The sequence below is a fragment of the Anser cygnoides genome, chromosome 11 (assembly GCF_040182565.1).
Source record: "Anser cygnoides isolate HZ-2024a breed goose chromosome 11, Taihu_goose_T2T_genome, whole genome shotgun sequence".
Taxonomy (NCBI): Eukaryota; Metazoa; Chordata; class Aves; order Anseriformes; family Anatidae; genus Anser; species Anser cygnoides.
In genome coordinates, this window is record NC_089883.1 from 6,120,482 (window position 1) to 6,148,400 (window position 27,919).

A 27,919-nucleotide genomic window follows, 5' to 3' on the forward strand; every position below is an offset into this window, starting at 1 on the left:
AACAGCTTTGCATGCACAATGTTGAATTTTCACAGGCAGTGGCATGAGCAACGTGGAGGAAGCAGGATGTAAACGTTTCCTCTGTCATTAGAAAAATGCTTTTACAGGGATATAATAGCTTGAAATAAAAACATACCTCTGATCCAGCCTTTTCACGGGAGTTCAAGACAATAATTTTAAAGATGTGACTTTGCCAGGGATTTACAGAGGCAAAGAGCAGAGGAAATGTTAGGGACTCTGAAGAATTAGTTACTAGGCCAAATTCTCAACACACTGCCTCTGACTGCTCTTCCAGCACTGGCTCTAGTCTAGATTTTATTTTTTTATTTTTTTTTTGCATCAGTGTTATTTCTCAGCTTTCCTATTTAAAAAGGGCCTGCATTCATCTCTTTTCCGATTGCTTCTTTAAAACTGCAGCAAAGCACAAGCTGCAAATGGGCTGAGAAAAGCCCACAGCAAAAGCTCTACAGTAAAGCGGAAGTGAGTACCATATCTTTTGCATTACTACTTTTCTTTTACTTTTTTTTTTTAAGCTTTTTCTTTTTCCAAGTTCCCTATTCAGTGTTTGAAGAATACTCATTCTTCTCTCTTTAGGATTGCATCTATTCATTTTATTTAGCTTTTTAATGTGGAGAAATTTTAATCTACCATTACTTTAATGCTGTTCCCAACTAGTTTGGGAACAATGATATATATATCATCTTCAGCTATGAGGATAAAAAAAGGAGAAATAAAGACTATACCCTTCTCATCAGTTACGCATGTAGTAATGGTGGGGCGGTTTGTGCTTTGTATCAGAGAACTGCTTGTTCAAAATTCACAGGGCAAATAAGAAGAAATACAGAAGCTCATGTGAGAGAGCATCTTCCTCCCTCTCCCTGTAGGGAAAATGTTACCATCTGCTGGTAATTCAGAAGTAAAGTCTCACTGAAAGTTATCTTCTATCCCTCTGCTTGATTGGCCAGAGGTCCAAGGGATGATTGGCGACTCGCTCTCTATCCTAAATTGTTTGGATTTCATTGTTCTCTTTTCTCCATTGATTTCACATGTTCCCTGTAAAACTTTTGCCCCAAACACTTCCTTTTATTGATCTAAAACTCCCTTCCACCAAAAAAAAAAAAAAGAATAAGTAAATAAAATACCGCTGTGTTGCAAAACAGCACGAGTTAAACTGGGTGTTTTACCAGTATTTTGTTGTCATGGCCAGTGTTGAATTACGTTCAGTACAAACAGGGCTGGAACATTTTGCTTTGCTTGGAAAAGTCTAGGCAAAACATGAAGAAGATGCTTGTCCACATGCAGAATGAAAGATTTACTCCATGTTAACTCCAGAAGGCTTAGATTTTGAGTTAAACATCTTTCCTGAGGGGGGAAAAAACATTTCCCTCTTACTGATGTGTAATTAGTGATTTTAGAGGACATTGTCAACAAGCTAATGGCCTTTTGTCTTTAAATCATCAGTATAAATATAGCCCAGCTCAACAGGGATTAAAAATTATTCATGTCTAGTAAGATAGTTGGTGTCTCCTCTATGAGATGAGTTCAGCTGGGCTCAGATCCAGCTCTCATATCACAAGCTTAAGTGGCTGCACATTAAATCCTGTAATAAGCAGAGATGCCCAGAAGTTCATGGGCTGCACAGTTCATTGTCTCAACTCTCTCTCCCTGCTATCCTAGATTAGGACCAAGGCAAACTGGCAAAGGGCAGCCTCACCCAGCTCACCCCATGACTCCTCACGGCTTCCAGTTCCCACACTGCAAGAGCCCAGCACCAAAAAAGTGAGCATCCTCCAGCTCTTTCAGAATTTACAAAAAGCTTTGGAGCTCTGAACCGGAGAAGGGTGCCAAAATCCCACCTCTGCAGCAAGGAGCTCAAAAGCTTAAATTTGGGTTTGCTGCTGCATCCACAGCTCCCAGCAGCTCTGCTGAGAGCATCCAGAAGCCCCAGGGCTTCCCTGCTCTTGCATCAGCTGGCTTTTTAGGAAGCCCAAACTGCTCCAAAATAATCCCACGCCTACCATTTTCCTTGCTGCCCACCATTCAATAACTACAGGCAGTTTGACCAGAAACTCCACATTTTGACTACATTATGTTGCATCATCATGTTTTCCTCCTGGTACTAATCCATCTTAAAAGAATTATCGGCCCCCCTGCAATGTCACTGCAAAATAAAATAAATACTGCCCTTGTTGCATTCGCTGTCTGGCTGCCAGCTAGGGCAGAGCCTGAAAAACTGCTTCCACCTGTACCCACCCTGGCAGCAGCCTTGCTTTGCAGAGGCCTGAACCTGATGCAGGGGGACACGCTGCCAGTAAAAATGAAGGATGCTGGCGTGGGTTTGTGTGCAGGGACCCTGAAGCACACCAGCGGCGAGCGCTGCCAGTCACGCTGGAGGTGCACTGGTGGCTGGCTTCCCATTGTTTGCCTGATCCTGTCAATGTCTCGTGGCTATCATGCAAACTTTATTAAAAAAAACACGATAGTAAAAATTCCAGTCGATATATCCTTTTAATTTGCACCAGATTATAGATTTTTTTAATGCAATTACTGTAATTTCATTAAATGACTTAATTACCATTAATGCAGAGGAAAACTGTCAATAGAAGGTATAATTATGTTGTATAAAATCACAAGCACAATGTGCAATGATGCATAATTCCTCATGAAAATCATTCTGTGACTAAAATTAACTTTTAAAATATTTTTAAAATACATATTGTGCAGTAGGAACGATTCAGTTCTTATTATGGACTTAAATTCCACAACCGACTTGGTGAGACTGGGAGCAGAGCAGGTAGGGAGAGTGTGCATATGGAAGGAGGGAGCAGGAATTCAGCTTAAAAACACACTGGAAAGGTATTACAAGTTTTCATATGCACAAGAGTGAAAAACAAACAGCTTATTATCACACAGATACACAAGACAACATGTAAGCAGACGTTCCCTTAGGCACATTTCACCACGCAGCTTTCTGGACACCATTAACATAACATGGAAGCAACGTCTCAGTGAAGAAAGGTGTGACAAATGGAAGGAGTGATGAGGATGAGGCTAAAACCACAATATTTGCTCTGGAAACGGGGAGCAAGTTGTCCAGGGTAGGATATGGAGATTTTCAGGCACACAAGAACATCCATAAAGAGATATCTTATGGTATGCTTTTGGGCATGTTCAAAATAAAGCCCTTTTTGAGGGGTATGCTCATAGACTAGAAGGAAGAGAGTACACGGACAAAGACTTAAGATCTCTCCCAGTATAAGAGCACTATAAGCAACAATTTCCACACATGCTAATATTCTCGGGTACACACAATGTCTATCAGTGTATCATTTGTGTTTGGCTTTTTTTTTTTTTTGTACCAGAGCAAAAATTAAGTCTACAAGATAAATAATCCAGAAAGCCTACACGTGACTTTCCTCTGACCCACCACGTTTATCCTAGCACTTGTGCAAAACAACTCACACTAATCACTTTGTGCACAGGGCAAGCCTCACTGAAAGTGAATGTTAGTTTTTCTCCTCACATAATTCAACCCTATTTCCAAAACCTCTAAACCTGAAAATGCTGATGAAAAGTATGATTTCATTTCTGTACTGAAAATAAAACAAAACAAAAACCCTATTCAAGTTCTTCGACTGCCTACTCTCACAAATACAAACTAAAAAAGCAGTGTAGCTTGGGATGAGGCATCTTATAAGGAAAACATGGTGACAGCATTTTTCTCATTCACTTGTGTCCTGTCTGCACTGTCCTGTTTCCTCTCTGTCCTTTTTCTCTTGCGCACCCAGAAGTAGCAGCAAATGTCCTTGTCACACTTGCAAGCTGTCAGCACTAATGGGGAGGGAGGTGCACTGTAATAAAGACTAAAACAGGAAGGTGTAAGAGTCTGCGTCCTTGCCTATTGCAATGCTCTGATGATCTCTTAAAAATATTTTCTTCCATCTGGTGGTGTTTTCAGTTTGATAGCTTAAGAAAATAAGGTTCACATGCGTGAGGGGCTTTGTGCATTTTCCCTGCCTCTGGTTTTGAATGTCAGATACAAGCGGGATGTTAGCAAGGACAAATACTGTACAGGCTAAGCTTTTAAGCTTTAACTGAAGGCATATAGATGTTATTTTCTGGGGAATGATGATTTTAAAACAATCCTATTTTAATACACCTTTTATTTGTGGATTACAAGTTCAGGGCAGGGCAGTACAGATGCTGCACCTATCACGCTGTGTACATATTTTCACAATTATGAACGCACATACTGGAAATAGTGAGAGATAGAGAATTAGCACTTCATTATAAATGCCTGAGTGGAATTATTTCCATGTGGAAAAAATCAAATACACTTCACTTTTGGTTTGTAGAAGAAATCTGCTCTTATTATTCTTAGTCATGTATTTTTATTCCTGTCCCACTACTGACTTTCCGTAGGAAACCAGGAGCATTATGTTACCCAGTAAAGATGTTAACATCTGTAATTTGTAACCTTCCATCTTTTTGTTCATCTTTGTTTTCACCTGGAATTAATTCCTTTTTCTGCGGACTCACTTGCCCACCTTTTTTTTTTTTTTTTATGCCTCTCTACCACTTACAAACTTTTCCCAAGTTTAGAAAACTGAACTTCAGAGCTATAACTTCACAAGTATTTTGTTTCCTAATTGAGCAAATCTCTTAAGCACGTGCTTAGATTCCTGCTTAATGGTGATGGCAGGATGTTGGCGCTGGGATTTTACATCCCTGCCTCTTTCCAGCACAGTGTGCACAACCGTACAATTCCCTTGTGCACAACCATACAGCTCCCTTGAACAGCCATACCTGCTTTAGTGAGGTACCAGCGACTCCACTCTCCTACATGCCGTACAAAGAGAAGGATTTGAGAGCTGCCAATATTGCAAACAAATATGCATGCACAGCAGCTCCATGTGTTTGAAGAAAACCATCATCTTAAGGCCTAAAGGGCACGGTGAAGTTGATTTAGGTTTTCTTCCTCTTAGCACTTTCAGTATAACTGTGTGCATCCTACAGTATATCAGTTAGCATCTCTGTTCTTCAGTGGAGAAAACACTTTACGGTACTAGTCAGCAGCTCTTGAACCATTAATGCTAGATATGATCTAAATAAGCTTTGAACAAAAGCAGAAAAAATACAGAGAACAGACCCTCTTGTCCTACCTACTCTCACGTGCACACCATCCCTCTAATCTGCAGGGTGAAAGACAGCTGCTCCATCTTTGCTCTGATTTTCTTTCAATCACTTTACTTATCTGTAGCAAATACACTGTGAAGTGTTTTCCTCAAAAGAGCCTTTAAGTGACTTATAATTCACAGACAGTAAAAGGAGGAGCAATCTTGAAGATGTGGCTGTTATTTTGCTTAATCAACACTAAAAATAAAAAAAAGAAACTTTCTTTTTGCATGCTGGACCACCACAAAATGATTTTGCAACCTTTAATGGCATGCCAAACATTTCAAGCATGAAGAAAATGTCACACCGCAGAATAAAAACCAGGCAAAACCTTTTTGTGCTTGAGTGGATTATGAGAAAACTGCAAATGGTGTGTTTACTACCAAGAGGAAAAAGGAGAAGACTGAAAAGTGGGACAGGCAGGTGAAGAACTTGTTTTTTTGTTCACAGAGGGGAGATCGCACTGACCAGGCTTTCCCTTTTTTTCTTTTTCTTTTCTTTAAAAGCAATGTATTGTGACGGTCAGGGGAATAAATTTGTAACTGGTGACATCAGGAGAGCTTCTTCTGTGCCACGGGGACACGTAGCATACTCTGTGGTGGCAGCATGCAAAGCAGACACTGATAACCTGTAGCTAAGTGCCTCCCCATTGCAAGGGAAGATGGATAGGAAAACAACCATCAGCTCAGTGCATCACGCAAATCAAAGATATCTCCCTGCAGCTGGTATCCACCCTCTTGGCCACCACCACCCTCCTTTCCTAACGTCCAATTTCCAAGCTCTAAAAAGGTCCAGAACAGCCACATGGTCAAACCTTCACAGGGTGGTGTCACCAAGCACACTGACCCAGGTGTCCTGAGCACAGGTCAGCAAGAGCCTCTGAACCAAGCAAAAAAGCAGACTATTTCTGAAGGTCTAATTTCCATGTCCAGCAGGCCAAACACTGGCCTGGCTGCCGTTGAAATCTGTACACCCTGCAGCCATGTAGCTACAAAATACCAATAACAGTAAACGATAAATGGCTTTACGCTGGTGGAGAGGAAGGCACGGCAACACTCGATATCTTATATCACTTAGCCTCATGCAATAAAAGAAGAAATCCACTTACCACAAATGCTATCATGCTCTTTACTGTGGACTCCCAGAGAAAGCAGCTCTGAAGGAATTGTATTGTATTCCATATTGCCATAGTGATTTTTTTCACACGATCAACATTTCTCGATAAGATCTGATAAATATTGAGTGGGAGGAGGGAAGGAGAAGAGGTGTTTAATCAAACACTAATATCCTACAATTGCTTCAGAAACAGGGATAATTTAAGCTACAAATGCATGCCAGGGCACATATTACAAATAAAGCTTCTATTTCAGAGACACTCTCCAGCTCCTGTCTGCTTTCTGATTACACCCATACCTTCCAGATTTTCCTTATCCCTCAGGAGGAAAAAAAAAAAGAAAAAAAAAAGCACTTGATGCCAAAACTAAATAGAACAGTAACAGAAACCTATCTTTGCTCCCTTTCAATTTTCATAATATAGCAGTGTCTGAGGAGAAGGGCTCAAAAGAATTTAATCCAAACACAGAACCTCTTCTCTATATGTTTTGGATTAGTCCATAGAAATAAATGAGAATTTTAGCCTTATTATCGATCACCTTTATTTTAAAAAGGATAATAGCCATCATTCTAGAATCTTATGGATATTTTAACTGGCTAATTTACACCTAATTTATCCTTCCCAAAGAAAGGAATACAGATTATGTTTTGCTTTAGGTGCCGTGAACTGTGCAACATCCACAACTATCATTTTCCCTATTCTGAAGCACAAAGCAAAACTACTGATGCAAACTAGATCAGAAAGCAATTCTGCGTTAACACAAACAAGCCTTTAAACATATACAGAAATACACAGAATTTACATGTGTTCAGTGTTTTATGCATAAATAGGTTTTGTTCTTGCAACCATGCTACAGCAACTCAAATCTTTCCAAAAACAAACACAAGAGCTTAGCCCAGAGACAATCTTTACCTTCTTAGAAAATTTGCAGTTCTCTTCAGTGAAACGCTTTTCTCGGGGCTTGAATGTTCTAATACTTGCTTTTACCTGAAAAAAAAAAAAGTCACACTTAAATTCATTATTTCAGGATCTTTCTCTTTTCATCCTGTGCATGATTTATGAGGAGCTGCCAGGTATATAGAGTGACACCCTCTGCAACCCTGGCACATATCTATTGGCCTGAAGAGCAGTGACAACACAAACAGTACCCCCAAAGTTGTGATGCCCCTTGATATAGGGGCCCACTCCATCATGCACGTGCAATCCTCAACCCACGGGAGTCTGCAAGAGTTCAACTGGGCAAGGTTGAACTCACTTAAGGGGCATTCAGAAGTGCAGTGATAGAAACCAAGGGGACATCTTACAGAGGAATTGAAATTAATATTTAAAATCCTAGACATTCTCTGTAGGTGTAAGAACCTTGAACTTCTCTGCCTGACACTTGGCAGTAGCCCTGCTCCCCAGGTCATTTTTGTTGACCAGCATCATGGTACCACAGGGCCAGCAAAAGCAGAGCTGCAGTACAGCCCACAATGGCCTTAATAAATAGGATTCAATTCAGTAACGGCTGGAGGGCAAAAGCAATTGAGACTGACTCAGCTACCTAAAAAACTAAGTGCAGCATGTATATGCCTCATTAATTTTCCTGTCAACACCCTGGGAAGAGAACATCGTGGGTCAGCTTTTTGGGGAGGAAGTAGGTGTTAAAAGTAACGTATAATAATCTAAACATTAAGCCCTTTTTTGGCTGCTGCAAATGAAGCCCTGGTGCACAGTAATTGACACCTCCTTCCTAAGACTCCTGTGGTCACTCTAAGTCCTAAAGTGCCTCTGAATTGTCCCATCCACCTACATGGGCTATCAGGTTATGATGTGCCAATACCTCCTCACCCATGGTATGAAACAGCCCTCCGTGACCCCGATGCAGTTAGGACGGAACTTTTCCTGCTTGGCTACTGGTTTTAAAGGATCAATTACCAGGTTCACACATTCCCCCATTCCTTACACAAATGATAAGCAAAGAGAAAATATTTTAACTCACAGGATTAAATAGGACATCCAGCTCCAAGTAAATTACTCCTTTTGAAGCACGTTCCAAGTCTTTATTCTTCAGCGTGTAACAACTTTGTTTACCGTTTCTGATCTATAGTTTGGGGGAAGAAAAAGCATCAATATTTTCCCAGCTGTAATTCACAATTTTAAAAGACACTACTAAAAAAGAGAAAAACACTCCAGCACAAAAATCCTCCCCAAACCCTGATAATATACTCAGAGCCTGAAATACAAAATGACCATTGGATTAGAGACCTATAAAATTGCAGATTAAATCTCTTATGGTCCAACTTTAATTTACAGACCTTGTACTTTATAGTAGAGCAGCGCATGCAATAACCAGTTTGAAAATTCTGCCCTGGAAGCCAGTGAGTTGATGGGAAGTAATCAGCCTCCGTTATTACAGGTTGAAAATGGATTTTTTCTTCCAAAGTTCAGAAAGTGCCACGACAACAACTTGCCTACCTACTGCATGCTCCAGTACATGAACCCGCTTCTTAATGCTTAGTTTATTGCAAGGTTGTCAAATTATTACCCAGGAAACAAACATAATCCAAAGAAATTAATCAGCTTAAGTGGAGTGAATGTTTATGTAACAAATGTTCAAAATTAACAAATTTATGTAAAAGACTTCTCCCCCACCCCACTCCCAAATTTCAATACAATTTCTATGCTCTAATCTGCCGGTTGGCCCTATCATATTAAATGTCTATAAAAACAACAACAACACCAAAAAAACTCCCTAACCATTTTGTAAACTATTTGGCTCAAATCAAAAGCATTCTCTCTTCAAAAAGTGATGGCAGAAATGTATTTATTATACACAGTAGGATATGTATTGATTAAACATTTGGCTTTTTAGGAAGCAGACCAGTTAATTCTACACAGCAGTAACATAAAAAACTGCAGCTTACCAAAAAGCTACATTCAGGGACTGTAATGATCAAAGATTAAAGATAACGGAGGAAATTTGGGGGCATGAAATTGCAACCATATTTAAAACGGCTATTGCTGCTCTGGCATTTAGAAGAGGTACTCATATAAACCATGGCAGAAATGAGTAAGGAAAAAAAAAAGCTATAATGGGAACCAAGTGATTTCACATGACAAGGGAAAGGTCACTTTCCTTCCCAATCTTGCTCCACCCTTTCTGTACCAATTAGCTAGTCAAAGCATAGATGGCTTTCCTGGCTAACGGTTGAAAGGGAAGAGGGCTCTCATAAAGACCAAGTTTGCATCCTCAGCGGTGTCCAAACAGGAACTCCAGCTTTTACTGTGTTCTCATCCAAAGCTTTTTTGCTTAACTGGATGCTGGGAGTTACCCAGCCATTTGTAGGGTCTATTTAATAATAGCAATAATAACAGGCATTGTACTAAACTGATTGTGAACCTCCTCTGCTTTCACTGCAAGAGAACACAAAGGGTTAGAGGCAAAGGATGCTGCCAAGAAAGTAGCAGGCAAAAAATTATTCGGATAACCTGTAGTCTCAAAGCAGCAAATCGGCAGAAGTGCCTAGCCCCATTTTTAGGATAGACAGACATCAGAGAGTTCTCAAGCCAACTACCACATAAAATAGTCCACCTATCGGAAAGGATTCTACCTGTTCAACAGTTTCCCCATTTCTACACCCAGAAAGGGGGAAAATAGTTTTAAAAGAAAAAAAAATTGTTTGTAAATTGAAGACTTTGATCAATTTTCCAAACTGAAAATTGGATTTGCTGATGTTGGAGATAGTGAGCCAAACAGACTTGGCTTGAGGTCATTATCCCTTTCATCCAAGGGGATGCCACCAGCATTGTACCCAGCAGTGTTTCTGCAGAGATGCAAGTGTCCAGGCACATATCATAATATCATAATTCTGGATTCTCCATACTTATGAATTTGGTGAATGAATTACAGTGTATTTTGATTACAAACATTTCTTAAAAGTTTTCATCCTTGCGATGAAATTCTTTTATACCTTAGGAGTAAGAACACATGGAAATCTGAATATATTTATATCTTTCAAGAGTATAGCCAACCAGGAAAGACATCTCACATGATGCTAAATTCACAGAAAAAAGGAAAAGCCATGCTGTCACTACTGAGAAGGTCTAGCAAAACAGCATTCTGCACTCAAAAAAATGCTTCTGACTTTGGATATTTTTCATTTGCACAACTGGAGCTGAATCAAACATTTTGGGTGTGTCTATAGGTGTGTTCATACAGTAACTTTCAAATCAGCAACAAAATTTCCATCTCCATCATTCTTTGAAAATGGGCGCTTGCTTGGAAAACTTTTTTAAATGGTGTCATTGTTGCTGCTATTTTGAAATTGGACAGGGCAGAAAATATTGCAGTGCAGATCCATTTTTGCAGTCAGCTCCATTTGGCATCCTTATTTCTAAATGTTTGACTTGTCTAGTAAAAGATGTGCAATTATAACTCAGTCTAAGACTAAACATTCATACAGATCTCCTAGCTTTTGACCTTCAGGATTAAAAAAAAAAAGCACAAGAGAAAACATTTCTTTGTTTCTTTCTCATGGCATTTCTCCACTGCATTTTCATTTGGACAAAAAGAAAAAACCTTGAAAAAAGTCAAACAAAAGTCTCTCTCAGAGTTTTGGCAATGTGCTAATCCAGTGTGGTTCAGCAAAAGGTGTAGGGTAATACTAACATCCATGACTGCATGGAGATTAGATCGGTGGCATGTCTCAACTGTGCCCAGGAAAAAATATCCAAAATAGCTTTTAATATACTACATTTTCATTGTATTCTGTTCATAGTCCAGAGTTCAGATTCTGTTCAACATTTCCCTCTATCTCAAGAGGCAGACAGTCATATTAATTTCATTTTGGATCCATTTCTTTCTCCTCTCTGGGTACTTTTCCCCTGTCTCTGCTATTTGCAAAGACTGCTTAAATGTTCTCTCCAGCTGTGGAAAAGGTGAGCAAATGTTGCAGCTTGGGCTAGGGTCCTAGAATGAACCTAAATTCAGAAAGATCAAATTTCTTCCATCACCCAAACATCTTTCACTGCGTAACTGATCTCATTCAAACTTCACTCAACGAATAGTCCTGATAGCTGTGTCTAAAATACGTTACCTTTACCGTGAATATTTACCTATACTTATCTAAAAAGATAAACTATGGAATGCAAAAGAATATTGAAATTAAAAGTGAAAATACCTACAGGTTAGATCCTTGAAGAAACATTATCAATATAATTCCTTTATTAATGATTATATATATATATATTATATATAACCTCATGGAATACTGATGACTGCATTCTTTGAAAGCTTATTAATAGCACACAACATACCGGGGCTCAACCAACCACCAAGACTGCCCATAACCACTTGATTAACATGAGGACACCAGCACTCACCCCACATGCTTCATTGTGCAAGGTTGCTATCAGAAAAAAAAAAGTCACCATTTTTATCCCATGAGAATTTCTGATATTTGGGGCACTTCCATGTTCTGAAGCAACTCAGAAAGACAAAATATCAATCTTTTAACAGAGCAATTCACACTTTCTTCTGTATCATAGTTCCTTCCCCATACAGGACCATGCAAAAGATATCATCAGCTGGAAGAAAAACTAAATTCTTTGTGTACTTCAGACAGAGGCAACCTCTGGCAGTGCTTCAACTTGCCTTGCCTTCTTCCAGCTGGAAGGAAATGTTCAGGTGCATGAGACTGCAGCACAGTCAAGGCCCAAAGTGCACCGGGTTCCTTTCAAGTGAATGAATATATTTGCTAAACTCTTCCCACAGATGTCCCCAGTAAAACAAATGTGACTAAACACAGTATTGATGTAGCCAGCCAATGCTAAATCTATTAAGCAACAACCTTCTGACCGCTTGGGAATTTTAATGAAATAGGGAAAGCTGAGATTGATATGACACAAAACACTGAGAAGACAGGACCCTTACGCAGCAAAGGGTGTTTTTTCATTGCTCTTGTCTCAAAGAAATATGGTTTAGTGGCTTTTTTTTTTACATTGATTTTAAGAAAACTTCACTCTGTATCCAGCTTTGATGCAGATTCAGTGTCATATATTGATGACCTGACAGAACAATGCTGGGTTAAACCTCTGTACATCAACACCCGTGACGTGCGGAAAGGGTAACGGCTACTCTCCAAGGGTAATTCATCTGAAGCATTTGGGACCCCTGATATTCCTGCTTGAGCTCATTGCTGATGCACAATGTCATACCGTTCGCCCTGAATAACATAAAGCTGTCTTGTAATAGACACACACCTACTCTTATCAAAGGACATATTTCCCCAGCAAAAGATGAAAGCAAAGCACATATTTGATCCACCTGGACATGAAGAAAGAGTTTTTTGTTTCTCCTCAGGCTTGTAATGTATGTTGATTAGATTTTTATACGAAATACCCATTCATTCATCCCAAACTCTGCCCCAAACATTTCACTTTTAATAACCTTCTGTGGGATCCAAAGTAAAATGGAAATGTGGAATCTTGGCATAGGGTTGATGTCCAAAGACTAAATGTGCATGGAGCTGATTATTTGAAAGCAGACAGCCATGGGCTTTCAGGCAGCGTGAAGAGATGCTGAAAGCCCCAGGAGCACAAGCCACTGAGTCCAAGATCTCAAGTGGTACTCAAAAAAGACATTCCCCTGTCAATACAATTTTCAATGAGAAGTGCATGGTCAAAGCAGAATATTTCGTTCCAGAAATATAGTGTCCTTTTCTCTGGAAGAGATTTTTTTTTGTTTTTTTACCAGCATTCTAAAATTTCTGATTCATGAGAGGGGTAAAAATCAGAACAGACAACCCCCTCCATAGCTACCTGTGTGATAGAAGTGCAGCACTTTCACTGTTCTCTCAAACTCTAAAGCTTTCTCCTGCAAAAGGCCGTACACTTATGGTCAAGTGCTAAGTAATCACAATTGGCAGGTGCCTGTTCTCTGAGTCCAGGCCACGTTTTAGATAATTTAGCTTGCAAAAGTCATGCTAGTTGTTTTCACTGTATCGCTGGCTGCCGACCTTGCTTGGCACTTGAAAACATTTCAGAGACCTCTTCCTGTTTGCTGAAAAAAAGGTGAAGCTGAAGTCTAATCTGAGCTGATAATTCAGCAGATAGAAACATTCCAGTCTGCAACACAACTCTTCACTCAAAGGTCTTTATGTAGAAAGATATTTGATATACCCTGCTTTCAAAATTATTGAAGCACATAAGCTTCCATGCCTCCACTAACTTGCAGCCTTCTAGGAGATAGGAGTCTCCTGAAGTAAAACAAAAAAGATGGAGCCTTAAAAAGGGAAACACGGTTGCTTTCAGTAAAATCTAGAGCACAAATGAACACAGAGATGGAAAGGACTTCTTTGATAATTAGTTCAAGACCCCTAAAACCTACAAGATCTCTAAACCTACCAAACTCCTTTCTTGAATCAATGAAGTTTTTGCCTTTCTTCCCCATTTCCCAGTATCATCTTGAATTTCTAACACAGAGGGCTGATCTGTTCAGTGGTGTATGCAATCTTCCCTCTCATCACCCAGTTTCTGAGAAAGCAACCTCTCTTCCCAAAACTTAGGCAAGCCTGACTCTACAGGTCACCTTTGGCAAGACAGTGCTCCATTTTGTTGAATATCCTGGTAGCGGTAATTTGTGTCTTTTCCAGTGTAAACACCACTTCTGTAAACGTGGCTATCTGGCGCTGTGAACAGGATTTGAGATGAGGTCTCTTATACATGCTTTAGAGGAGTAGAGTAGTTTGACAAAGAAAGGCAGAAGAAAAAAAATGCAACAGGTTGATTAACATGGAAAAGTAAGATGCAAGCCCTGCATTTGTATTTCATCTTCCTGAAATAACAAAAGGCAAAACACTACTTCGCGCTCTCTCTGTCCCCCACCTACCTGCAAATAGAGAAGATTCCAAATTCAATGTAATGCTATCAAAATCAATGCGTCTGCAGCACATATTAATAGAGCTGTATGAGAAGCAAAGCAAATCATGCACTCATCCAATATTGCTTCATCATGCCTATTAAAAGAATGTTAAATTTTATTCATCACCTGACACTTTAAAGCTTTTCTCATGTTGCCTAGTCTTTTTACATTTCTTACTTGTTGCATGCCATAAACCTAGATCACAATCAAGGGTGAATGGAAAGCATGAACCTAATGTCACCATCCAAGATTTTTTGTGCATTAATATTATCTGTGTCTTAATGTTAATGTAATGATGAAGGTGTGCGCATGTTTGCAAAATGCCAGTGCAAGACTTCTGGACACATTTAAACCAAAGTTCTCCATCAAATTAAACTCTTCATATCCTTCCAACATATATTCTATTGAAGGTTATTTATCATTACGAAAATGTAGTCATCCATGAACAACTCCTGAAGTAAACTTACTTCATGTGCTGACAGCTCACAACTCAAACTGGTGCATTTTTAACTATATCAGGAGGGTGGCGGAAAATGCACTTCTATTTTCAAAAGACAATTTAGTGCAAGCCAAATATTTCACCTGACTACCTAGGAGGAATTAAACCTGTATGATTTGTGAGACTTCTTTAAGTTTTTAACTATTGTTCTCTTTCAGTATATTTATCTAAATGGTTCAAAAGGATACATTCAAATTTATAGTGAAAATCACAACATACGTTGAAATACCCATTTCAAGAAAAAGAGCTTAGAAAATTGCAATTCTCTGTCCGAGCAGAGTAAGTTAATAGGTGCAAAATGTTTTTAATCAAAAGCAGAGATGAATATATTTACACTATATTTGACTGAAATAGGAGGCAGAGAAGCTTGGATGGGAAGGAAGAAAATCAGTTGGCAAGGGAAAGCATAAACAATTTTTTTTTTTTTTTTTGTCTCAAACTTTGGACAAAAAACCTATGCTGAATAGAGTTTGGACGTTACCACACACATGGACTCCCCTTCTCTGCCTTGTTACATGCTTCCTAAGGGATACTTGACAAATGCCTATAAAATCAACAGAAAATCCAAATCTAACATCTTCTCACTGTGAGCCCACACAGCCTGCTGCCGATCATGCAGACCATTTGGCAAGCACTGGATCTGCAGGAGAGCAGCTGCTCCAGCCACTCTCTTCCAGTAACATCAGAGATATGAGGACTTTGGGAAAAATTAACAAAGTGATCAAAAATGGAATAAAAGATGTTAAGAGTTTTCCTCCCTGTAAACATCAAATCATCCTTCATGCCAAACTGACTTTAATATTGTTCTAAAACTGGAGATATTGACAACTCAAGCCACTAAAATAGATAAACAGTCTAAAATATCCCCAGCCTCAAAAAAAAAAAAAATACTTGCAGTGCAAGGCATGGAGAGGAGTACTGCAGAGCACATGGCAGCTTGAACGTAGGTATGTTCATATCAAATGCATACATATGCACCTTGCTGAATGGGCTTCTCCCCTGTTGGAGACTCAGGCTGTTCTATAAAGTCCCAAAACAGAGGTTTTATTATTTTTTTTTTTATTTTATTTATTTATTTTTTTAATCCGCAGTGACTCCAGTCAGGCCAGCACCCAGGTCTCTGGGTGTACTGGTGGGGTGAGAAGCTCTGCCTGGCACTGCTTCCTGAGTGCAGCACTGTGGCAACAAAAGCTCAGTATTTATCCCACAGTCTCTCCTGCAGTTTACACATATCTTATCCCCAAAATCCCAGGGTGCCCACATTCTGGACTCCAGAACAGCTCAGAAAAAGCACATGGTGGATGAAAATAAACACACTTTCCTGAAGGGATTCAGAAGCCACACCGCTTTTAACTTGCATGCAAAAGATATATACATATTTAAACAAAATAATAACAAAACTGGAGCACATTAGCTTATTTCTTTACCACTATAAAGCATTCTTTAAGCTGGGATCATATTCTCTAAAACGGTTCAAGAGCTTTCTGGGCAGTTCATTATTTATTTGGAAACATCAAACACTTGTAGTTCAAATTCCCCTATCTGATCTTGATTGGTCTTACCTAAGTTGTGCCCATTTATTTCTCAGCTGACCCTGAGGGGCTTATATGGTCCACTTCGATTTAATGGGACTTTGCTTTCCCTCTAGAAACCTCCCATTTCTCCAGACTCTGCAAGGATGGACCCCCACTAACCTGTTACCACAATACAGCCTTTGCTGCAGCCGCCCACCTTTAAGACTCAAAAACTCTTGTCTTAAATATGAGATGTATACCAGCCTTTCTGCAGAGGTGAATATGCTTTCACAGGGATGCTTCTAAACAATACTGCAATTTTGTGCTCTATAATTTCAATCAGGATTCACCGGCTGCCTATTCAAGAGAGCTATTACCCACAGCATCACACTGTGCATTACCAAAAGGTTCACACTACTACACGCATCATTCACATCATGTTATACATTGCAAGCGTGAATGTTCGTACAAGGCTCGACATAGTACTCGCTGCAAAAAACCTGTCACACCGCCTCCTCCCCATTGCGAACCGTCTACAAAACGCTGATTCCTCAAAACTCAAGGGAAACCCCATGCTTGAGGTTAAACATGTGCTTACACAACAACTGGAGTGATATGAACACAAGGGTCCCGTGAGGCCTTTCACCCCACCTAATTGATTTAACACAAGCCAGAGTCTAGAAAGTTATTCCCAAACTTTACTGCAAAATTTACTAGAATCTTCTGTGATACTGCAAATACACAGACTTGTTTACATCCTCTTGATCTGGTTTACTTACTCTATTATTACCAGCCTTGTTCCAAATTAAATCAGTCTTACCGAACACAAAGCTGCTTTTCCCCATTTCTCTATTAATGTCTTTTAATGACCCTTTCATGTTCCCTTCTCTTTAGTTTGGCCTTTTTTGGCCATTTCTGAAAAAGCTTTAACTCTCCTTAATCTCCAGAGCAACCACTTTCCCCTGAGCTTGCTTTGTTTCCAGTTTTGATTTTATACTCCCATGGTAGCGTTCACTCTTCACATATTTGTTTACAGAACAAAAGCCACCAGTCTTTAAAAGCACTGTGGAGTAGAAAACACCCCTTTTAGGTAATTTTATTCAGCTGTGCCAATAACAACAGCTATCTCTAGTCAGTCCTACTGTGATGTGCAATTACTTTCTTGGAGCAAAAAGAAGCAAGACAGAACAAAGACATGCATAAAACGTTACCTTCGGAAGATGATGTGGAAACATACAGAACAACTCAATTATGTTTTCAAACCTATACAGCATATAGCACTGATGAAGTACAGACACTTCAGCAATTTTCTTTCCAATCAACCAAATTTCTACTAAAATTGGTTGGCAATGATTGTTACGTTAAGGAGGACTATAAACACTGCCAACTAAGGCACATATAGATCACAAAAACTGTTTATCCCCAAATCTGTGTTGCTTTGTACAGAGGGGAAAAGAAATGCAACTTGCTCCCAATGTTTGAGTGATATACGTGACAAAGGTAACTTACAGACAGCAAAGGGATGGCAACTTTTCCAAGAAAATCAGGGGGTTTATCTCCATCTTCATCAAATACTGTCACTTCCAGAACATCATGAATATCTTTAATAGGGCTGTAATGAAAAGCACAGACGAAAAATGATATTCGATATACATGCACAGTCTTCTCCACAAAGATCTGAGAACACTGTTTTACTAATTAAGTTTGTATTACCTTGGAGTATAAAACCAGCATTTAATTAAATTCCAAAAAATTGAATCAAATGATGGGTATTCCCCAAGCTTTGCCCTCGTGTTGTAGTCACATAACTAGGTGAAGAAAATAACAACTACCAGTGACATTTTCTGTGCATTGATATAGATTTTAAGAGTGTAGAACTCCGCTCTCAAACAGAAAAATCTGATCACCGGGATGTCCAGGGCTGAATTCAAAACTAGGCTTCAGGACAGTAAGTATACAAGAAAAATAATCCATGAAACAAACCTTACATAATTTCATCTGACTTGAGCTATTATTTTCCTTTTAACATACTAGCAAAACCAATTACTTAAGAAAATCTAACAACCCTAATTAAAGGCCAAATGTACAATATTTGCATTCCATTCAGTGCAAACGCTTGACCAATGTTGCAGCAGGCACTCAATCCTGAGCATTTATCAGATTGTTAATAAATCAGAGTCTCATTTGAGAAAAGTTATATGCGTGCCTGAAAAATCCTGGGTAACCAGAGATGACTTATGAGATGCATTCATTATCTCTTTTCCTTTTCCCATGTGCTAGAATTAAAGAAAAAGGCACGTGGTATATAGTGTGTCTGTTATTTAACTGAATGCAGCCATTCTGCCCAGAAGGCTGTTTCAGAGCAGTTTTCTCCTGGGCCCTCTGCTTGCAACACCATGTTGTGGCTCCTCGTGAAGCAGTCAGGACCTAAAAGTCACCTGGGTGTCCTTCCGGCTAGCAGCCACAGGATGGTCTTCAATGTGACCCACTGGTGGCAGCCAAACTACCATGATACACACTGATTACAAGACACTGTCATTAAATTACATCAAAACCCCTCACTTCAGCAACTGCCCATATTCCTCTACATGCCATTACAATTTTCCACACAATACAGCTACCGGTGATATAAAATACTGTTTGAAATGTGTCATACAGGTAAGTGTGTTGCAGAAAATCTGAATACGGTGGGAAGGGCTCTCTGGTGTTACTGAATTCTCCAGCTGAAATGGATTCAGAACAATCCACTCTGCTCCTAAAGAAATCTAAATCATCAACAGCTTTTAAGGTGTTTGATCTCAATTAAATCAAAAAAAAGCCAAAAATCTGAAGAGAGTTGTGAGCGCCTGCCTGGCTCTGTGGATTTGGTGCTTAGAGTAGCTATGAAACGGCAGTAAGAAAGTTAGTGATAGTCCACAGCTGACATTTCTGGGACCCTCAGGAAATACAGAAACAAATCGTTTCTTAAAAAATTATTTTGGATTCTTAATAGGTTTATTTTGTTGGCTGAACATCCAAAAAGACTCATCTGTTGGCACAATCTCAGAATAAACAATGATGAGTGGAAGCTTCTTGAGAACAGACAGAGAAAGAAAAAGACTCCAAGAGACACGCATTCAGTTGCATGCATGAATTAAACAGAAATCCAGCAAAGTACTTCAATCAAAGAGATCAGATACTTTTTATTGCGTTCACATTCAGCTTAGTGTTTTGGAATGTTGCTTTTGCAAGAAATCTGTGATTCTCAAACTGTTCTTCCAATGGACAGGTGTAAGTGTCATAAATGCTCAATTGCTAACCCTCACATTTGCCTTCTTTTCCACAGACTACTATAATCTTGGGGACGTTTATCCCACTTGGTTATTCACAAAAATCTTTGTCAGCATAAAGGAAGATAAAAAATTTCACTGCCAATAACTAACTATCACTTTTTGTTACTAATGAAGTCACCCTAAAAATGCACCCTTTAATTATCTTTAAAATCTAAGCTTCTTATTTGGGTTAAGCAATCTTTGACTAGTTTAAATTCATAAGATGTAACAGGAACAACGTGAGCTCTAATTTTCTGCTTGCTTACAAATTAAATGAGGTATTCTACCATGGGTCAATGAAACATTTTATTTTAAATTACGGAAAATGTAGGCATGAGTATCTGGTCTCCACTTTCTATAATATTATCTCTTAGATCCAGATATGACTCCATTATGTCTAGTCATGATTCTTCCTATAAATATCACAGTAATTCTTCTTTTAATGACTTCTATTAATAAACTCCATGCAAGAACTAGTAAAAGGCAAATGCTTTAATTGAGTTATATTTGATATTTCTCCAACATCCTCTTCTGACTATGAAAAAATGACATATCTTAACTTGACCTTTGTATTTTTCCAAAGTCAATAGCTTTTATAGATAAGCTGCTAACTGTTTGGCATTTCAGCGTGTTTTCAAAAGCAATCCACTTACAATGTGAAAACTTTGTTCCACTCTGGGTTGAGGTTCTTGTAAACAGTGTGCGTTTGAAGACTGTCATTTCCCAGCTCCAATACACAGAAAGGATCACTTTTACCTAAGAAAAGATCACAGTGAAATTAAAAAAAAAAAAAGTGGACCAGTTATTGTAGTTAGCATGCATACTTTTTCTTTGCAGTACAGCTGTGGAAGTGACTGACCAAATAAAAATAAGACCCATTACGACAACTGGCAATTGTCTCCCACTGTTGGAATGACTTCCAAAACAGTATCACCAATGCATCTTCAGTCCTGGAAACAGTAACACTTACCTTATAATTCATTTAGGTGACTTCATTTGAATACTTGAAATATGAAGCTTACAGTGAATAATCTCTAAATCTTTATAACAAGAAAAATCTGCTCCAGTTGACAACTACTCAGACAACATTATGAAAGCAGCACTGTCATCCTCACCCAGGTAAGTGCCAGGGCTTCAGTTACAGTTGTTTTATCCTCTAAGTAGAGTTTGCGGTCTTCTCCAGTTGAACAGAGGATTAAGTACCCACACCGTGAGAAGAGAAGCACGGCATTGTGTCTGTATCAGCAGTATTTCTTCAGACAGTTCAACGTGAGCAAGTCCTTGAAGCTACGCATACCCTACGTAGCGTCACAGCTTAAATAAAACCCACCATCTACTGAAGAACCAACTGGAGAATTCAGGTGTGAACCAGGTAAAGTACTTAAAACAAACAAAACACAAAACCAAAACAAACTTCCTCTCAAAAGGAGGATGCTAGCATGGAACCTGTTATGATGAAGACATGTTTGCTAATGTATTTTTTTGATAATTCTCATTACGTGAATTTGTAGCTTTCACAACTTAACACAGCTCAGCAGTTTCCAGCATGAACAGAGTTCCTTTTATCAGCGTGTCTGGCTGAATATCTGATTTAATCTCAACTTCAGTGTTCTTGCATAACTCAGACACAGACATTCCAGCTCCAGCCTAACTTTCACGTATGCAACTATGTCAGTAACGCAGGGATTTAGACAGCAGACAAAAAACAGTATTTAAGCAAAAGCTTTCTTTTTCTTCATCTTTATTTTTGGTATTATTAATGCAGACATTTTAAGGTTCTTACCATAATAAGAATTTTATAGAATAAAATGGAAACTTTTCAGTATGTAAACAGTGGGTATTAACTAGTCAATATTGGTAAAATTTAAAAAAACATGTATATTACTAGAATCTATTTGTCTTCTTTTCAGCTTACGTGCCCATTCCCCAATAAGCAGCCCTTCAGAGAAACTGCTTGAAATGCAAACTGGTATATGCCAAAAACAATCCCACTGTATAATTTTGTATTCTGAATGCTATTTTTTGGTCAGTGAGCAAATGCAGTGTTTGAGAAGAACTCTCATGCGTACATAGAAAACATCCAACAAAGCAGAAAAAGTCATTTTCATGTCAACAAAACTATTATCTAGGAATATAAAAGTATGGAAGACTCAGCCTGGGCTAGCCATGGCTGAAGAGCTTCTACATATCTGATATATCTCCGTGGAATATCACCTAAAATTTACATCAAATGTTAAAGTATGGATTTTCAGAATCACTGTTCAGAATCAAAGCAGAAACTACGATGTTTTCTGATAGCTACTATAATAGTAGGATAAGAACTTACAATTAAAATCTGTAGTGACAATATGTATCAACTGACAACAGAAATCCAAATCACACCAAAATCCAGTATTTATTTTGGGAGTAAGTAACAAGCTGTAAGGTGGAATAACACTTCTCGTGAGATGACTGGTCTGCAGTTTACATACCCTAGACTTGTGACTGCTGTGGGACAGGACAAGGAAGGAACTCCACCTGCTCAAATGGCTCCCCTATTAACCCTTGGAAATCTTCACACCTCTTATCATCTCCACAATTATTCCTTTATCAGATTTTTAGCTGGACTTTGAATTTACTTTTATCAATAACAATAAATCTGAGCAGTCTCCCTGGCAATGCAGGAAATATGGCACTGCTCTAGGAGGGCTCTATTATGGAAACCCATAATTGCTGCACTAATCATTTATGAATGGCTCAGAACAGATAATTAATCTTTATGTCTCTCATTTCACGATCAGAAATTATGCTATTTTTACCTAAAATGGCTGCATCCTTTTGCAATTTGGTGGTCTATTACAGCATAATACTAGGATATTTTCAGCACTGCCATTGAAAAACAATTTGTCATTTGCTTCATGAATCAGGCTCAAAGCCTGGGCTATTTTGAATATAATGACAGACTGAGTAACCTTTTACTTAAGCTGAATTTCATTCTCTGCTATGCACAAGGAATGTGTGTCACATACTCTGTATGAAAAGTCTTTGAATTGCAGAATCAAGAACCTGTGTGTGTCTTCCAATGTTCATTATCCACCCACATGCTCCTGTTTAAGTAATGAGGGAAAGGGGGCCAAATCCATCGACTGCATCAACTGCAACTGCATTAGCATCAGTCAAGTTTTCCAAATTCCCAGGCTCTGTTCTTTCCCTCAACACTGTCTGGATTGAAAATGCACCTATTTCTAGATATCCCTCGCCTTGTCATTTGACAAAAGTTCTGCTTTGCTGTGATACAACATCTGCACAAGCCACCTTTACTTATTGGCAGGGTTTTTTTGTTTTCAAATCAAGTTCTTCAGTTTTTAAAAATACTAGTATCTGCAGTAACCTTTTCTTCCTATACAGGGCTAAGCAGTGAATTGAAACTGAAATAGTATCATGGTTAGTGTTGGATATTATCCTTTGGTCCTTATTCTAGGAGCAATGTTCTCTTATGTTACACTGTCTGCGTGAATACCAGAGCATTTTCTCTGTAGCATCTTCCCTGCCTTTTTCAACAAGTTATCTTAAAAAGAAAAAAAAAAAAAAAAAGAAAAAAAAAGACTATGTCAGCAAATACACAACACAATGTTGTGTCTGTGAATTATATGCTGCTGCAAAATACAGAGGGGAATTAAAAGGTCTCCAGAATCCTGGAGAAGATGATAAAAATAATAATATCCAGGCAGTTGCTACAGAGAAATAACAATTCTCTATCTCTTCCCTAGAGAAACAATAGAAAATTGTATTTTTAAATGGTGTTAGTGTCCATTGCTGTCAGGACTAGGCACAATCTGAGGTAAAGCACAGTGGAAGAACTATCCTTTTCATGGAGTAAAAGCTGTGAAGATCATTCCAAACTGAAGCCTCAAACAATCTCTAAGAGAAACCATCGCACTCTTCCCCATTAATACGGATCTTTCTTTATCCACCCCCCGCTCCCACCAGGTGACAGCTTGCAGTGCCACCCAAACCCACACACTCAGCATTGTGTCAGACGCCCCCAAAATTCTTCCCCTTATTCACAAACTCACAAGACACCCAACGAAACATGAGGATGGTCCTGTGCAGGCACCATCACTTTACATAGTCACTTAGTTTACATATTGTCATTTGAAAATACAGAAGCGACCAATGCAACATGGGCATTTCCCAGAGCACAGTTGTCACAGATAAAATCAGACAAGAAGTTCATGCTCACACAGGCAGCTTTTCTAGAGCTGGACTTGACAACCTGTATCAAGCTTTCCTTTTCCTGTTGCAAGGGCTAAATGTGTTTTTGTTTCATTTGACACCATATTATTTCTACTGCAGCATACACAAGCTGGTGACATGCTGTGCCCACCAGCCACCAAGTCTCCTTGAACAAACAGTAGAAAACAGATGGCAGTATTCGATATACACCTCCTTAGGTGTAAATACAGGCAGCCTGAAACTTGCTGCGCTTCTGCAAGGAGGCTTACAGGAAGTAAATCAAATCTCACAGCATCTACAGAGGAACATTTACTTCTGTTCCAACTATCTCATTGTGTATTTCAGAAAGCAGGCACACAGATGAGCCACTGTGTAATACAAATTTGATCCGGACATCCTAAGTTACTGACCATGTCGATCAGATCCAAAAGGGAACCAGAACTCCAACCAATGGACCTTTCCCGCATATTTGGTGAGTCATAGTCAAAACTATTTGGTATCCCAGTTTCTTGGGGTGGGTTTCACACTGCAGAGAAGCGATCAGAAGATTTACTTTCCTACGTTCAAATTACAGTACTGCACAAAGTGTAAATAACACTCAGAACACATCATTGCATAGCATGCTGAAAAATAGAAATGGAATACCTGCAAAATCTGCTGCCAACAGGTCAACTGCCTTTAACACTTTAACTTGTAAGAAGCCAACATCCTTTATGTCCCGAAAGGAGTTCTTTATACACTGTTAAGAAGAAAGCATTTAGTTTAGGATGTGTATTTTTAATTCAGTAAGAAACAAATTGATGAACTACTGAGAAACTTGCATTTTTATATTTATTGATATTTCTGCAGCATTTCTCACTGCAGAGTAACCCTGTGTTTTTATGACAACTTAAGATAGCATCTCCTAAGGAGATTCTCAGTTCACTTAAATTACACATTAATTTTATAATGGAGATTGGAATGAGCCCTGCTTGTTTATGGAAGTATTATCTGTCCATTAAAACAAAAACAAAAAAAAAAGGACATAGGTAGATCTGCAGAACTAGTAGAAGTTGGGAAGGTAGCACACTCCATCAGGAGTTCTCAAAAGTATTATCAACTTGTTTAAATTCATCATGCTTCAATCTCACTGCCCATTTTGTAGAGAGACAGGTTTCTTCCTTCTTGCTTAACATTATAGGTTTGAAGTATGGAAGCCATCATATGCCAGTCCTCCAAAAGTTGGAAGTCCAGAACGTATCCTCCCAAAAGAGAAAAGAAAGCTAACTGCTCTTCTCTCCATGATATTCATAGTCTCTCATTCCCCATGATAATCTCTTATGCAATGCAAGTTTTTACAATTCAAGTTTTCAAAGGAAAGCTTTAGCTTAAAACTCAACAAATACAAGCAGCCAAATTGCTCAAGTCTATCTGCCCTGCCAAGCTCCTTGTCGTTCTAAACATAATAACTACTCCATGTTATAGATTTCTCTGGTAGGAGACATGTTATTATGACTGGACAATTCTTCCCCCCCTCTCATTTTTTGGCTGCAGTTTTGACTACTTTCAAGTATAAAGGAAAAATAAAAGGGGGGGGGGGGGGGGTCGGAATGCAAACTCACGTAGCGCTGTGAAATCTGTTTCCTTTCACTGGGGTCTCCCAAAGGGCAGACACAGAGATCAGAGATGGACACTCCCGTACATGGAGCAACAGCAATCAGCATTAGCAGGGACCCCGGATGTTTTTCCAGAGGCAGCTCTAAGCAATTGGTCTGCTTTATTGGCAGGGCAGTAATATCAACTTTGCACCTAGAACAACATTCCCAAGGGGTTAATGAGTAAGAGAAGCTGGGGAAAAAATAAATTAAATATACAAAAAAAACATTTAATATTGATTTCAGTAGCAAGCAGGCATCAAAATCTTTGTGGTGCTAAGCCACATTTTAAATATTTATGTGTGTGTATATAAAATTTGAATTGCTTGTTCAAGATCAAGAGAATACAAAAAAAGAACTCAAAATTAGACATAGGAAACAAATTAGCCAGTTTCCATTGTATTTACTGTCAGTTTTGCTTTCTGGTTCACCTAGTGGTAAAGCTGAGGTAAAAGGTTTGGGCTGCAAGTTGTACAGTAGGAAAACTTAACTCTGGCCTGCCTCACTTCCCCTCTAAAATACCCTAGTGCTTTGTGATGGATTCAAAATGCAATTTTATTTCACCTGGGGGAAAAGAAAAGGGGCAAACACAAAATTTAAAACATTAGCCTAAAATAGATTAGTTTCTTTAAAGTCACATACTCCATTTTATGCTACATTATACTGTATGCCCCAATCTCTTTTACAAGCCTTACTAGAGCTATGTATTCAGTGTACTGTTATATTTCCCAAAGGGAAGGATGGTCTTAAAAGTCCCCCCCACCCCTAGCAAATAGTATGCATCATTAGCCTGATACTAAAAAAAAAAAAGAAAAAGAAAAAGAAAGAAAGGCAAAAAAGAGAAACATTTATGAAGAGACAATAATAACAGATAAGGATGGGCTAAAGGAGAGATCAGCATTCAACCAGTTATATGTGAAGAGAGCGGTTAAATGCCACAAAGTCTAATCACTTTGCTCGGCTAAATGCCTTCTATTTAGAAGTCCAGTAAATGGAGTGGAACTTTTTTGAACCTCTGTGGGGCTTGGCTTTTAAGAACAAGCTGAACAAAAGTTACAGATGAAAAGAAAAAAAAAAGAAGGAAGGAGAAGCTTTGTTGCCACAGTGCAAACGGAGTCACATTTCTCAAAGGGACGGCAAGCGGATGATGGAGAGAGAGAGTTTTCGCTCCACTTAATGCCTGCCGACAAGTTTTTATTTAAACTAAACTTGTTAAGGTGTTGTCTTAATAGGCTAAAATTCCACAGGGTTCCCCCAGGTGGGTTTCTTCTGGGTAAATGGTGCATGTAGTGTTCCTGATTGATCCCATTCCAGTAGTAGAGCTGGAGCAGTTTATACCCATCTGCTATAAATTGCATGCTTTCCGCTTCTTAACAGCCTATTTTCTGTGAATGCTAAGGGGGGTGAAAAAAAAAAAAATCCCAAAACATTTCAGCCTTAAAACCCAACAAGCTACGTTATGAAGCAAAAGTCATTGCTCTGATGAGTTTGTAAGTCATCCAGGAGCTCTGCGTATTAAAACCCAGCTCTTTGTGTAAGCTGCTTCTGACCAGAATCAACAGGGATGGCTTTGCCTTAAATATGCTCTTTTCTCTTCACTGTGCTGAGCGTACAACAGGTTGCAAGTTTACCCTTATTAACTGCTTTCAAGTGCTTTGAAAGAGAAACAAACCAGGAAGAGTACCAACACTGCTCAGCACGTAGGCTGCCTCTCAACGCGGCTTCCAAGTATGAGAGGTTGCATTTAAAGCTCATTGCTATGCCTAGACACTTCAGAAAGATATGACAAGAAAAGAAACATCAGAAAGGAAAACAACAAACAAAAAAGGCAAGCATTTGAGAAAGACCTTATCACTTTCACAACGCAGGTCAACATCACCTTGGCTGCATTAACACAGTTGCTCCTCCGACTGCAGCAGTTTTACTGATACTTGAGGTATCAGTGCAAAAGGGGGAATGTATCATTATCTCATTTTTTTGTTTTTATTTTTACAGATGAAGACATTGAATCAAGGAAAGGGGAAAACTCAGGGTCACCCAGCTGGTCTGTGGTTCTGCTGGCAACACTGGCCACACATCTCCCACATCGGCATTTCATACACCACCCACTTAACAAAGCGTAGAACTGGGAAAAGCTGCATTTGCTTTTTATGCTAAGAACTTTCCATGGGGGAAAGAGAGAGAAAAGACAGCTCTTTTAGACAACAGTGCATCTCTCACTAGAAGATATCCTCAGAAATTTCCCGTATCTCAAAGGCAAAGTTAAATATGATTCTAGTTTGTTTTGGCAAATTGGAATTGTTTCACTTATTCAAAGAATTTCATTAGCCAAAGGTCAAATAAAAGATTGAGTATAAGGGTGTGGGGGTAGGAGGGATGCACATGTGGAGGGGAAAGCAGCAGGAGATGGAGTATAAGCATTTCTTCCTCAAATCATGTCTGATTTCCGTGCAAACTAACTTCCTTAAAACATCTGTGTTCACTCAAGGTGATGGTATGTCTCTGTATTTTCTTTTGAGGAACTGAAAAGAAAATCCACATTTGCACTTGCAAA

At 39.0% G+C, this 27,919-nt stretch overlaps 1 protein-coding gene and 1 long non-coding RNA gene across 16 annotated transcripts in view; one reads left to right on the forward strand and one right to left on the reverse strand.

Moving 5' to 3' along the window:
* Window positions 1-27,919, reverse strand: part of MCTP2 (multiple C2 and transmembrane domain containing 2) — a 154,127-nt gene that overhangs the window by 40,523 nt on the left and 85,685 nt on the right. For all 14 annotated transcript variants that reach the window (XM_067003522.1, XM_013181924.3, XM_067003521.1 and 11 more), the window contains 7 exons: window positions 25,333-25,519; window positions 24,377-24,470; window positions 20,170-20,272; window positions 17,715-17,817; window positions 8,271-8,372; window positions 7,202-7,276; window positions 6,284-6,403 (listed from right to left, as the gene is read on the reverse strand). In XM_067003522.1, coding sequence (XP_066859623.1) covers window positions 6,284-6,403; window positions 7,202-7,276; window positions 8,271-8,372; window positions 17,715-17,817; window positions 20,170-20,272; window positions 24,377-24,470; window positions 25,333-25,519 — 784 coding nt within the window. The remainder of the gene's footprint in view (window positions 1-6,283; window positions 6,404-7,201; window positions 7,277-8,270; window positions 8,373-17,714; window positions 17,818-20,169; window positions 20,273-24,376; window positions 24,471-25,332; window positions 25,520-27,919) is intronic.
* LOC106036488 (uncharacterized) lies at window positions 57-27,852 on the forward strand. 2 transcript variants are annotated; one of them, XR_001207346.3, is made up of 4 exons: window positions 57-480; window positions 20,503-20,888; window positions 24,077-24,203; window positions 27,361-27,852. It is a non-coding gene; the product is annotated as an uncharacterized lncRNA (long non-coding RNA). The 2 variants fall into 2 exon arrangements; XR_001207347.3 differs by having other exon boundaries at window positions 20,503-20,635.